Raw genomic sequence first — 12322 nt, 5'->3', positions numbered from 1 at the left:
GCCTGAGGCAGCCATAGTAAACATGTGACGTCACCTGATAATTGCTGCCTCAGGCAGAGTGCTCACTCCCCACTGCGTCACTTCCCACTGTCAGTGACGACGATGTCGTCGTACCACGACAATAGTTGCAATTCTATTAATAAATCCCTGTATGACTACCAGCTACGAATGATGTCTCCCATAAGAAGAGGCTGGGGAGGCTGGGATTGCCTCATCTCACCCAATTCTCTCTCTCTCGCTCTTAATGGCCGCCAACTTCCCAACCTCCTCGACCCACCGCAGGCTAAGCTTTCCCACGCAATCGACAACGCGAAGTTTGTGCCTCGTGGCGGCGAAATAAATATGAATTTGCTGCCGTTCCCGGGCGCTGATCTCCTGGCATTCCATTCCAGCCTCTTTGGGCCCTCTTGATCATGTCGTGGATGCTCTTGGCGCTGGCTGCGGCCTCGTTCACTGCAGCGCAGACCTACACTGACTGCGATCCGTTAGACGGTACGTTATATCTCTACTTGATATAGATTATAAGACGATTGCTGACTCTTCAGAAACATGCTCGGCCGACAACGGAACGACGGCGTCCTACATCAGCTACGATCTCACACAGAGCACGGATCTTGCGGAATGGACTGTAGTCGCCGACACGGTCACGGCGACGTCGCAGGGCGCCGAGTTCACGATCAGCGAGGAGGGAGATGCTCCTACAATTGAGACGGCCTTCTACATCATGTTCGGCGAGGTGTCAGTCACTCTGAAGGCTGCGCCGGGGCAAGGAATCGTCAGCTCGATAGTCTTGGAATCAGATGATCTCGACGAGGTCGACTGGGTAGATACTTTTCCCTCCAATATAGCTGCCTACAGGTAATGAGAATGGCTGAGTACTAATGCTGGTGCCTAGGAAATCCTGGGCAGCTACACCACAAAACTACAGACGGATTACTACGGCAAAGGCGACAGCGCCGACTACGACCGCTGGACGTGGGTCGCCCTCTCAAACCCACAGGAGGAATACTACACCTACACCTGGACCTGGACGGCCGCACAGCTCACCTGGGCGATCAACGGGACCACAGTTCGCACTCTCACCTACGACGAAGCCGTCAACGGCACCCGGTACCCGCAGACACCCTGCCGCGTACGCATTGGGATCTGGGCAGGCGGCGATCCTGACAACGCCAACGGCACGATCGAGTGGGCGGGAGGTGTCACAGACTACGATGATGGTCCGTACAGCATGTACGTTACCACAGTCGATATCACCAACTACAATCCAGCTGTCTCGTACACGTACACCGATGAGACGGGCGACTGGGAGAGTATCGAACTCACCCTTGCCAACGGCACCACCACGACGGTCTCGGGCGACAGTGCCGCTACGACCACCTCGCCGGCAAAGGTCAACTGGGCGACCTATTTTCCTAGTGCCGGCGGTCGGATGGAGGTTCCAACGGGGTTTTATTTCTACGCTGCTTGTTTCGCTCTTGTTGCAGTCTTGTTTTGATGATCTTGATGATTTATGTTTGCTTTAGCGTCAGCATTATGGGGTACGATTTATGAGATTTCGGTATTATAGAAATTGTGAAATAGTTTATACCATCTAGTCTGAATTGAACAGGGTATATATCACCCATACTACTATTCTACTGATAGAGTTTCTTGATTTATAGGACAGTTGCCACATCTACGTTGCTGACAATCTACACAACAGTCCTATTTCAGAGGATTATAATGATACCTGCATGCACATTACAATACTATTAGTGGAGCTATCACTCTGTACATCAATTAAAGAGTTACGCGAAGATGCTAATAATGATCTGTTTAATGTTAGTTTACACTACAGAACAGCCTCTCGCTGCCTCGGGAGGTCAATAATGAGACTGGACTGCAATACGCCGACGCGGCAACGGCCTGTTTAACCTCATCAATTAGTGGAATCCCTGATTTTGACGATGAAGATTCTGAAGACGTGTTCAAGTCAGTCGTCGTTCCTCTTCTCAGAAAATTAGATGCCTTGAATGGCAAGGTATATTAGTTATATCAATTCCATTGAGACTGAATATTCTTAAGCAAGAGTGTAATTATTTACCTTCCTGTCTTTACTCTGAAATACCCAGTATACCCACATATATACTGTTTGATATGCTTTATCCACGAACTATAGGATAACATCATCATATACTGTGAATGGCTAGAGTGTACAAAATTTCATAAATCAAGATCTCTCTAAATAATGTAAATATGACAAACTAAAAGGTTGAGGCAGATGACTTCAACCTCACGACTTCTAACTCTCACCTCCTCTTGATTCTTTCAATTACTTGCATTCTGTCTCCTCTCCAAGGATTTCTAACGTCTCTCATGTTTTGATTGATATCATTGGCACGGATGAGACCTGAAGGCCATAGATGATCTCGCTGTATCCCAACAGGCCCAGGGAACCAGGGAAGAGAAAGATAACCTCGTCTCAAGACCAATTTCAGCAGCTAACTGTGACCAAACACCTTAGGTGCATCCAATTTCCCTCCTACAAACGCTTCAAGCAGCGGAAGCTCCGGCAGACTCCCTCCTTTCTCTAAAACCAGTCGACGGTATCGTCTCCCTTCAGCTGCGTCCAGCGGGTTCCTCCTAAACCGAGCGTTGAACATGATCCTTGAGTATACCGTTCCCCTTGACAATTAGCATCTAGCTAGCATGTTTTACTTCTATTTAACTTACAAGATGTAGCAATAGTATCCCGCCGCGTACCCTCCGAGAATATGATGTAACTTCACATAACCTGCCCCCCAGTGATCACCCTTCTCCTTCGGACCGAGAAGAGGCGTGCATTCGCTGTGTAGTCGGTTATAAAGCTCAGGCAGATTCTGTTTTTGGCTGGCACCGTGCGCCATCATGTCGAAGAAGACTGGGTTGGGTAGGAGGAAAGGAAGCGACCAGGGCGACGCTGGGATGATGGAGCGTTCCGTCGGTGTTTTGGAAACCCTGAAATATACATAGTCAGATGGGAGAAGCCGTTCATTGAAAAATGACTCTGCTTACTCACCGGCGCAAAAGTGATGTTGCAGTTGCTGTTGACTTTCCCCGGCCGCTGGAACAGGTCAAGATACAAATATCCCAGGAAGTCTCCTCCCATTGATTCCTCATTCCACACGCTATATATTCTGACATCTTCATGCCAGATGGGAGTGTCTTCTTCAAACTCACAGAACTGCAGACCAAAGAGCTGCTCAAAGATCTGCAGCAGCCCGGCCACTGTTTGTTGCACGGGAAAATACTCGGAGAGCTTCTCTTCGTTAAAGTGGTAGAGTGACTCCTTGGTCCGTTGCGAATAGTAGTCGAGATCCCAAACATGCATTCTGAGAGCTGTCTCCCCAGACTCTTGTTGTGCGAGATGCTGACGGTTCGTCTCCATCAGGACCGCTCTCTCTTTCCCAGCTCGATCGGCCACTTGGTCCTTGACATTGTGGAGAAAATCATTCACCTCAGTCACATCCAACATGCGGTTTTGGATCACATAGTCTGCATATGACGTGTATCCCAGGAGAACAGCCGTTTGAGCACGACACTCGACCAGCTCGTCGACCAGCGCCACGTTCTGCGGGCACTTGTTGTCTGCTGCGATGAAGACACGCTCGCGAGTCGTTCCATTAGCAGCCTGCTTCATTATCACCTCCATGTCCGCTTGTTTTAGCCCAACAAAGCGCATTCCTTCATTGTTGCGCTTCAACCGAGACAGATATGTCTCCGGGACACCTTCTAGTTCGCTCTCAGTGAACCATACTCCCGTAGAATCCTCTGCCAGGTTGCTTCTACATTCTGCGGCAAGGTGCTCCATGCGCTGCTGCAAGGTCTGGAACGTCTTCTTCTTCTCCGCGTCAAGATGAACCCCGTTACGACGATAGGTACCGTACAGCCGGTCCAGATAATGGCTCTCTGCGGCATTCAACGAGCCGGAAGCCTCTTGGGACTTCTTGACTGCCTCGATTCCCCGGAAGAGGTCCTCCCGCGAAGTCACCTCGCTCGCAAAGCTGTACCACTGCTCTGTTGCGGCCCGTGAAGCGTCGCGAAGCTCTTTTTCAGGTTCGACGTACTGGTATATCTCGACGAACGAAGATTGAAGCAGACGCTCATTCTCATCTTGAGCGAGTGGGACAATGAACTCTTCAAATGTCCATTCTGTCTCTGGGAGGGCGGCAATTCGGTCCAAACGTGCGCCAGAAGCCTCAAGCCCCGTGTTGGTGATTTCCCATAATTGCTCAGACGAATGATTCAATGAATAGGGGGCTTGAGGGGGGATTTTATCCAATGTCATTTTGGTCTGCTCATGTAGTCTTGTGTGACTACAGATCGTCGACTGGCAGACATCATGTTAGTATCCTACTTGGATGAGGGGTAAGCATCGACAGATGAGACACGCCATCGCTTATTCTTATCAATAGCTAGCTTGCATCCTGTCGAATCCTTCGTGATGTAACCTTATGAGACTCCGGCTTTAGCTTGAGCATCGTCATGATTTGATGGGATATTCTGCTTTCTCCACTGTTTCGTCTCCTCTTCTCATAGTATGTAGTACATAACACTACCGTCAGATGAGAGGATGCTATTTCAAGTTACAACATAGCAGTTCTAGAATCTAAACCAAGAACCACAACCCTTTTCGGCCCATAGATGTGCGTATGATAGATCTTCTCAGAGAAGTGCAACATATGCCACAAGGAAAGTATATAGCTTGCTTAATTATATAAATAGAAAAGGCTTGAGTTTACCAATCTTGATATCTTGTAGTCCGAAATATATTGACTAGTGGTTTGGATGACTATAAGGTACATATATATTACTGGGCAAGATTTATATAATTGAATATCAATCACTCCCACAATACCTGAAAGGCATTCGAGCTCTTTTGCTTCTCATGCTCATTGTACTGCTCCTCCATCCCATCAAACTCATCCAAACCGGATGTCAAATCTACCTGGTGCGGGGAATACAGCCAGGGATCACTCCAGTGCAGTACACGATGCACGAGATAAACAAATATAAAGATGACCAAACCGACGTACGCGGTTAAGAAAGATGAGACGGACCAGTTTCCCGGGAAGAAGACATGGAATCCATTACAGAGCAACAACACCGGGAAAGCAACCGTAGCCAGCCAGGCGAGATAAGGCTGCAATCTCGAATGGTACGGTAAACTGTCGACAGTTACAGACTGGACACGACATGCTTTGCGAAACCGATGAAAGATGACGCAGCAACAGGTCCACGAGATGAAGCCCGCCGTATTCGTCAGGCTGACTAGCCAGTTGAAGACGGTGCTCGTACCGGCACTGCAGTTCATATACGCAAGCAACGCAAAGACCGAACTCGACAGCACTGCATAGACTGGAACACCGTGACGATTGCACCGTGTGAAGATTGAAGGGGCTCCACCAGCTACGGCGAGCGAGTACAGCGACCGACTAGACATGTAGAGCGATGAATTGCCAGCTGACCAGGCGGAGGTGATGATGACTGCATTGATGACGCTGTCGAGGCCGTGGATCCCAGCGCTTTTGATAGCAATGACAAAAGGAGACGCTGCGACCCCTGAACCGTTGGTTAACCCAGGCGCGTTGCTCGGGCAGATGACCCCGACAGCAAGAACAGAGCCGATGTAGAAGACAAGCAAGCGGTAGAAGAACATCTTGGCTGTTCTGGGAAGATTCTGACGGGGATTCTGCATCTCTGCAGACGCGATGACAAGCAATTCCGGGGCGAAGTTGAACGCAAAAGCTGAATAGCAAAGGACGTAGAGGAAAGCGCAGAAGCGGCCAGAATCGCCTTGTACCAGGTACGCATTGATGGCGCCAGGATCTTTCCAATAGTGAAAGCCGAGTCGTTTATGATCCGGTCCACCCCCGAAGAACAAGACGACTGATAAAATGAGGAGGCCGAGAATCATGAAGACTTTGAGAGATGCAAACCAGAACTCCGCCTCGCCATAGACACGAACAGGCAGGAGATTCAACAAGACCACGACAGCCAGCATGACGGTGACTAACGCCGCGATCGGGATCTCGTTGGGCCAGTAGTGAATCACAACGGACGCGGCGGTGATCTCGTAGCCGACAATGACACCAAATGCAACCCAGTAGAGATATCCCATTGCACAGCCGAGACTAGGCGACACAAAGCGCGTGCCGTAGTAGGCCATTGAACACCCGGAGATGGGGAGGTATGCATTTATCTCGCATGTTGCCGTCAGAATGCTGTATACCAACAGGCACATTATGAGATAGCCCAGCAGTACCGACAGAGGACCGCCGACTGCAAGTGCTTCCCCGACACCCACAAACAGACCGGTACCGATCGTTCCACCGATGGCCATCATCTGGGAGTGGCGGGACTTGATGCCGCGATGAGTCTGAGGGTTCGGCTTGGTCATGTTGGCATGCTCTCTGACACTTTCTTCTGGTTTTCGGGACGTGTTTTCCGCATCTTGTTGACTGATGAGTCGAGTTGGACATGTAAGGGGTATGGTTACACAGTTCAAGGGCCATGACTGGGAGGTGGAGTACTCTATGTATACCATTGTACCATGGGTTGTATGACTGTGGATTGTACTCCATAGAAGAAGTGATCGTAGCCTCCAGTCAGAGAATACTGCCGAACCTTCAGTCCGAATAAAGTCCTTCAATCGTGGATTTCTTGCCAAAAAGTATATATATATATGAAGCCAGGCTGATAAACTCCTCAGCAAACTCCATCGCTGGCGCTCGCCAAGGAGCAAAAATTGAAATGCAATTGAATCGTTGAATCGTCATCTCTCTCCCCCAGTGTCTCGCTCCAGTACGCCCAACTACCTCGCATCCCCGTGGATGTGATATCTCGTCACGAGTATTTTATATAGCCTCAAGATATATATATATATATATCGATCACGCCCTCTCTATTTCTTTCCCTGTTCAACATAGTTGGGGAAACAATCCGAAAGCTTCATATTGTCGTGCTTGTTGACTGCGTGCTGGGTTAGGGCGGGGGCGCGCACTGTGCTGAGGAAAGGCTGCCGGCAGATCTTGCACTGGATGTCCATGGCCTTCTCATTCTGTTCCATCAAATTGATTAGTTTAGTTGAGTTCTCATGTAGGAATCGAGTCGACGTACGGCTTTCAGCTGCGAAGTGCCTCCCTTGCCAGCGTTCTTGCCGTTGAGCTTTTGCTTGCGGCGCTGGGCTTCGCATCCCTATTTTCTTAGTTGGTTTTCAATAATCCTCTAAGTGAAAGAAGCTCTCACATTCGTCATCTTGGCGGCTAAGAATAGATCCTGTGGGAAGATTGAATACTGAAGAGAGATGCTGAGGGAGAAAATCGAAGTCTTGCGGAGGAACTTTTTTGGTGGGGAAAATTTGGGCGTGGCGGCAGGAGCGACTTTGATAGGCCTTTTAAGTAAGGCAGCTTTTGTTGCCTTAGGCATTATTTTCAAATGAGGCTGCTCTAGACGCCCTTACTCCAAGAAATGTTTCAGGTACTATTACCCCGTATGGGGAAGATTAACTGTCAGCCAGTCAACGCTGCCCCTCATCATCATTACTTTTTGCAGCACTATTCAAACAATCGATCAATGCTTTTCATAGACTTGACATGGATGGCTTATCTTATCGTTACCGCCCCAGCAAACAATCGATCAGTTGGCAGGCGCCTATGTAAACTACCTCCTGATACCCCTACATACCTGGGTGGGTATAACCCATTTCCCCTCCCCAGATCGTGTTTCTATTTGATGATTTCCCCAATGGTTGATTCGCTGTGGGTTAGTCGCCATCCAAAAATAAACCGATCTTCTGTTCAGCCGCAGCGCTTAAAATTGTTGGTGGAGGTGAGGGGAATAATTTGGATTGGAAGGGGGCAGTCCAAATGTGGCCTAGCGCTTTACGGAACTTTGTCGGGCCGCCTCTTGTCAGGTGGTATAGGCGCCGTCCCCGATTAGGCAGGTGCGACCCTCAGCCACCCTAAGCCTTTCCTTCCAATTCCTTGACTCTTTCTTTGCATTCTCACACAACTCAGATAATCTCATTTCTACGGCCATAAACTACAGTCCCCAATACTACATTCACATAATGGTAGGGTCAAGGAACCGCCTCTATACTTTGGCGTGGCTCTGCGCGCTGCCGGTAGAGCTGGCCGCCGCGGAAGCAATGCTTGATGAAACACATCCCGACCTTCCCTCAGCCACCACCGCCAATACCACGTACTCTCTTGGGAAGATCGCAGGCCATAATATTGTCGTTGCGTGCCTGCCATCCGGAGTCTATGGAATGACATCGGCAACAGCAGTTGTCTCACATCTCCAAGCCATCTTTCCCAATCTTCGATACGGACTGATGGTTGGCATCGGCGGTGGTGTACCGAGCGCCGTGGCTGACATTCGATTGGGGGATATTGTGGTGAGCAGGCCAACTGGCAGCTTGGGCGGTGTCATTCAATATGACTTTGGAAAGGCTGTCGGTGGCGGAGATCTTCAGCCTACTGGTGTACTCAACCAGCCGCCGACTATTCTGTTAACTGCCGTCTCGCAATTAGAAGCAAATGGGATGCGGAAAAAGGATTTTTTAATGTCGGCGAAGATCACCGAACTGCTTCACAAGTATCCGGAGATGATACCCAGGTTTTCGAGACCACTGGAAGAGGATTCTCTCATTCACAGCGCCACCGAGCGGCCAATTGCTCGCCCTATACGCAATTCAGAGGAGCCAATAGTCCACCATGGGATCATTGCATCTGGAAATCGTGTCATCAAAGACGGTCTGGAACGAGACCGAATCGCCCAACAGTTCAATGCGCTGTGCTTTGAAATGGAAGCTGCCGGGATCATGAACCATCTCCCTTGCCTTGTCATCCGCGGGATCTCCGACTATTGCGATTCACGCAAGAGTAAGAACTGGCAAGGATATGCGGCACTTGTTGCGGCAATCTATGCGAGGAATCTCCTCGCTGTCGTGCCAGTGAATCGGCCTCTCAAACACGCCCTAGATCGTGGGTGCTGGATGGTCCCATTTGACCGCAATCCACGATTTGTCGGTCGAAATAACACGGTCAATCAACTCAGTCATCAAATTCTATCCAAAGACCATGCACGCAGGGCAGCAATCTCTGGGCTGGGAGGCGTGGGTAAAACACAGATAGCATTAGAACTGGCCTATAATATCCGCAACCTGGATCCTGCGCGATCGATTTTCTGGATTCCATCTACAAGTGTTGCGGCCATTGAACAAGCATTCATGACTATCAGTGCACAGCTGGGGTTAAATGACATAACTCCTGCCAATGTCAAGTCCGAGCTGCAAATGTTCTTGAGCTCCGAACGTGCTGGGTCTTGGTTGCTTATCATTGATAATGCGGATGACCAGGATATGTGGATAAAACCGAGTGCCTCTTCGCCTGCACTCAAAACGTTTCTTCCTCGGATTAATAGTCACCAAGGATTCATTCTGTTCACGACACGGAACCAACGACTCGCTACTCAATTGGCTGGGCCCGATGTTATCAAAGTGTCAGAACTAGACGATGAGGCCGCTTTTGATTTGCTACAAGGAGCATTGGTGGAGAAGGATTTGACGAAAGATCAGACGTCGGTCACAATGCTCATTCACCAACTCTGTGGTTTGCCCCTGGCCCTGATTCAGGCTGCAAGCTTCATCAACGAGAACGCAATGTCCCTGGAGGCCTACGTATCTCTCCTTACTCAACAGGAAAACACCGAATTGCTCAGCCAAGACTTTGATGACGATTATCGGTATCCAGATATCCAGAATCCGATCACCGCGACATGGCTTATGTCCTTTGAGCAAGTCCAAAAGTCTTGTGCTCTTGCAGCGGAATATCTCTCGTTTATCGCATGTATTGATGCGCGGGATATTCCGCTATCCCTTCTCCCACCAGCGTCAGGGCTCGCACAGCAGAAGGCCCTCGGAACACTCAAGGCTTATTCCTTTGTAACCGCCCAAACCAATAATCAGTTCATCAGTACCCATCGCCTAGTCCATCTTGCTATTCGGAACTGGCTAAGAAAGGAGCATTTGTTGCAGAAGTGGACAACGAAAACCGCAGAGCATCTCAACAAGGTGTTCCCGTCAGATGAGCACTGCAATCGGACTCTATGGCGACAGTATCTACCACATGCTCAGTTTCTTATAGAGAGCAAGGAATTCCAGCCAATGACCGATACCCGAGAGGAATTTCTAAAGAAAGTCGGAGAATGTCTGCACAGTGATGGAAGATACAAAGAAGCTGAGATGATCTTCCAAGAACTATACGAATACCAGCGGCATGGAGCCGATGAGGAGAAAACGCTCATGAGCATGACCTTGCTAGCACTGACCTTCTGGAGTCAAGGTCGATGGAAGGAGTCTGAAGAAATCGATTCAAAAGTCCTAGAGGCAAGAAGGGCTCTTCTAGGCGTTGAACATCCTGATACATTAATCAGTATGCGCAATCTCGCAGGAACGTACCACTCTCTGGGGGAATGGAAAAAGGCCGAGGAACTCAACATTGAAGCACTGGAGATATCAAAGAGGGTGCTTGGTGTTGAACACCCTCATACGCTGATATCTATGGGCAGCCTTGCAACGACATTCTGGAATATGGGGCGATACTCTGAATCCGAAGAACTTGAGATAGAAGGATTGGAGATTTTGATAAGAGTACGAGGCCTGGAACACCCCGAAACATTGCTTGGTATGCGTAACCTTGCGTCAACGTTTTCAGAGCAAGGAAGATACAGCGAGGCCGAAAAGCTCGACTTGCAGGTCCTAGAGATATCGAGGAGGGTGCTAGGTGATGAACACCCGGACACGCTGGCTAGTCTGCACAGCCTTATAGTCGGATACCAAAATCAAGGCCGCTGGGATGAGGCCGAAAAGCTTGGAGATATACAGCTCGTGGAAACGTCAAAGAAGGTGCTAGGTGCTGACCATCCTGACACCTTATCCAATATGGTCAGCCTCGCAACAAGATTTCGAAACCAGGAGCGCTGGAAAGAGGTTGAAGGGCTTGAGAGAACAGTGATGGAGACAAGGAAAATAGCGCTCGGTATCGACCACCCTGATACGTTGGTCTGCATGGGTAATCTGGCGTCAACGCTTTGGGTTCTAGAGCGCCGGAAGGAAGCTGAGCAGCTTGAAAGAACGGTTGTGCAGACCAGAGAAAGAGTTCTTGGTGTGGAACACGCCGACACCTTGGACAGTATGGCTAGCCTTGCGTCAAGACTCTGGAATATGGACCGTCACCAAGAGGCCGAAGAGCTTGAGCGGAAGGTGATGGAGACAAGACAACAGGTGCTCGGCGATGAGCATCCGGATACCTTAACATCCATGGCGAATCTTGCAATGACACTCACAACTTTGAAGCATTGGAACGAAGCCAAAGAGATGCAGCAAATGGTCCTGGAGACAAGGAAAAGAACGCTTGGTGCCAAGCATCCGGACACCCTATCCAGCATGGTTGAGCTTGCAGCGACACTCTGGAACCTGAAGGATTGGGAAGAAGCCCATGAATTCGAAATCATGATTCTAGAAACAAGAATGGAAGTGCTTGGCGATCAACACCCGGATACGTGGGAAAGCATGGGCACCGTGGCGTTGATCCGGCTGGGGGAGGGGCGTTGGAAAGAGGCCGAGGACCTGGAGCGAAAGGTTCTGGAAACAAGGAAGAAGGTGCTGGGAGCAGACCACCCTGAAAGCGTCACCAACATGCTCCATTTTGCATCGACGCTTGCGCTTCTGAAGCGTTGGAAGGAGGTTGCAGAGCTGGAATCCGCGGTCGTGGAGAAGAGGATACAGCTACTGGGCGAGGGTCACCCGCAAACTCTGGTCAGCATGTCAATGCTGGCCAATACTTTGAATCACCTCAGGCGTCAGAATGAAGCCATTGCCATGATTGAGCGCTGCAGACAACTGGAAGAGAAGTACCTCGGCGCCGACCATCCAGACACGATTGGCACCGTGAGATTGTTGGAAGAGTGGCGAGCCAGCGCTCTCAGTGCAACTGGCCAGGGAACTGCAAGCTGGAATGTCCCCGGCTGGACTCAACGGCACCAAAATCTATTGCCATCTTTTCATCCGATCCTATCCCTGTTGAAATCTTCCAACAGCAGTTTCCCGGATGACGACGATATTGATTGACGAAATACGAATGACAACATCTTGCATGATTCGCCATTCAGCGTATATATTGTCTATAATTGATTGTTTATATTATGCTGTTGAATGATGAAATGAAAATTACACACTTGGTAATATAACTTCCTAGTCCATTCACATGGTCCATTCATGGGTATCAAGATCCCTGCT

General features: G+C 49.5%; 6 protein-coding genes across 6 annotated transcripts; 3 read left to right on the top strand and 3 right to left on the bottom strand.

The window, feature by feature from the left end:
- Positions 1-114: 114 nt before the first annotated feature.
- ASPZODRAFT_133790 (hypothetical protein) lies at positions 115-1629 on the top strand. Its single transcript, XM_022723355.1, has 3 exons — positions 115-492; positions 546-823; positions 896-1629. The coding sequence occupies exons 1-3, from the start codon at positions 414-416 to the stop codon at positions 1496-1498; spliced, it is 960 nt and encodes a 319-aa protein (XP_022580433.1). The 5' UTR covers positions 115-413; the 3' UTR covers positions 1499-1629.
- Positions 1630-2483: 854 nt separating this feature from the next.
- On the bottom strand, positions 2484-4309 carry ASPZODRAFT_143788 (hypothetical protein; the record flags this gene model as incomplete). Its single annotated transcript, XM_022724945.1, has 4 exons — positions 2484-2667; positions 2716-2829; positions 2879-2979; positions 3041-4309. 4 exons carry the CDS (start codon positions 4307-4309, stop codon positions 2484-2486), a joined length of 1668 nt encoding a protein of 555 aa, XP_022580432.1.
- A 494-nt stretch (positions 4310-4803) lies between these two features.
- Positions 4804-7019, bottom strand: ASPZODRAFT_133789 (hypothetical protein). Its single transcript, XM_022723353.1, has one exon. The coding sequence runs from the start codon at positions 6566-6568 to the stop codon at positions 4865-4867; it is 1704 nt and encodes a 567-aa protein (XP_022580431.1). The 5' UTR covers positions 6569-7019; the 3' UTR covers positions 4804-4864.
- On the bottom strand, positions 6807-7369 carry ASPZODRAFT_133788 (hypothetical protein). The gene is made up of 3 exons (XM_022723352.1): positions 7270-7369; positions 7141-7218; positions 6807-7081 (listed from the first exon to the last, which is right to left on the bottom strand). The coding sequence occupies exons 1-3, from the start codon at positions 7276-7278 to the stop codon at positions 6926-6928; spliced, it is 243 nt and encodes an 80-aa protein (XP_022580430.1). The 5' UTR covers positions 7279-7369; the 3' UTR covers positions 6807-6925.
- ASPZODRAFT_546644 (hypothetical protein) lies at positions 7355-8007 on the top strand. Its single transcript, XM_022728480.1, has one exon. The coding sequence runs from the start codon at positions 7492-7494 to the stop codon at positions 7960-7962; it is 471 nt and encodes a 156-aa protein (XP_022580429.1). The 5' UTR covers positions 7355-7491; the 3' UTR covers positions 7963-8007.
- Positions 7778-12259, top strand: ASPZODRAFT_119216 (hypothetical protein). The gene is made up of 2 exons (XM_022721220.1): positions 7778-7966; positions 8040-12259. Exon 2 carries the CDS (start codon positions 8093-8095, stop codon positions 12152-12154), a length of 4062 nt encoding a protein of 1353 aa, XP_022580428.1. The 5' UTR covers positions 7778-7966; positions 8040-8092; the 3' UTR covers positions 12155-12259.
- Positions 12260-12322: the final 63 nt, after the last annotated feature.

The sequence above is a fragment of the Penicilliopsis zonata genome, assembly GCF_001890105.1.
Source record: "Penicilliopsis zonata CBS 506.65 unplaced genomic scaffold ASPZOscaffold_10, whole genome shotgun sequence".
NCBI classification, from domain to species: Eukaryota; Fungi; Ascomycota; class Eurotiomycetes; order Eurotiales; family Aspergillaceae; genus Penicilliopsis; species Penicilliopsis zonata.
Note: the sequence above shows the minus strand (reverse complement) of the source record. Positions and strands in the feature narration are given on the sequence as shown.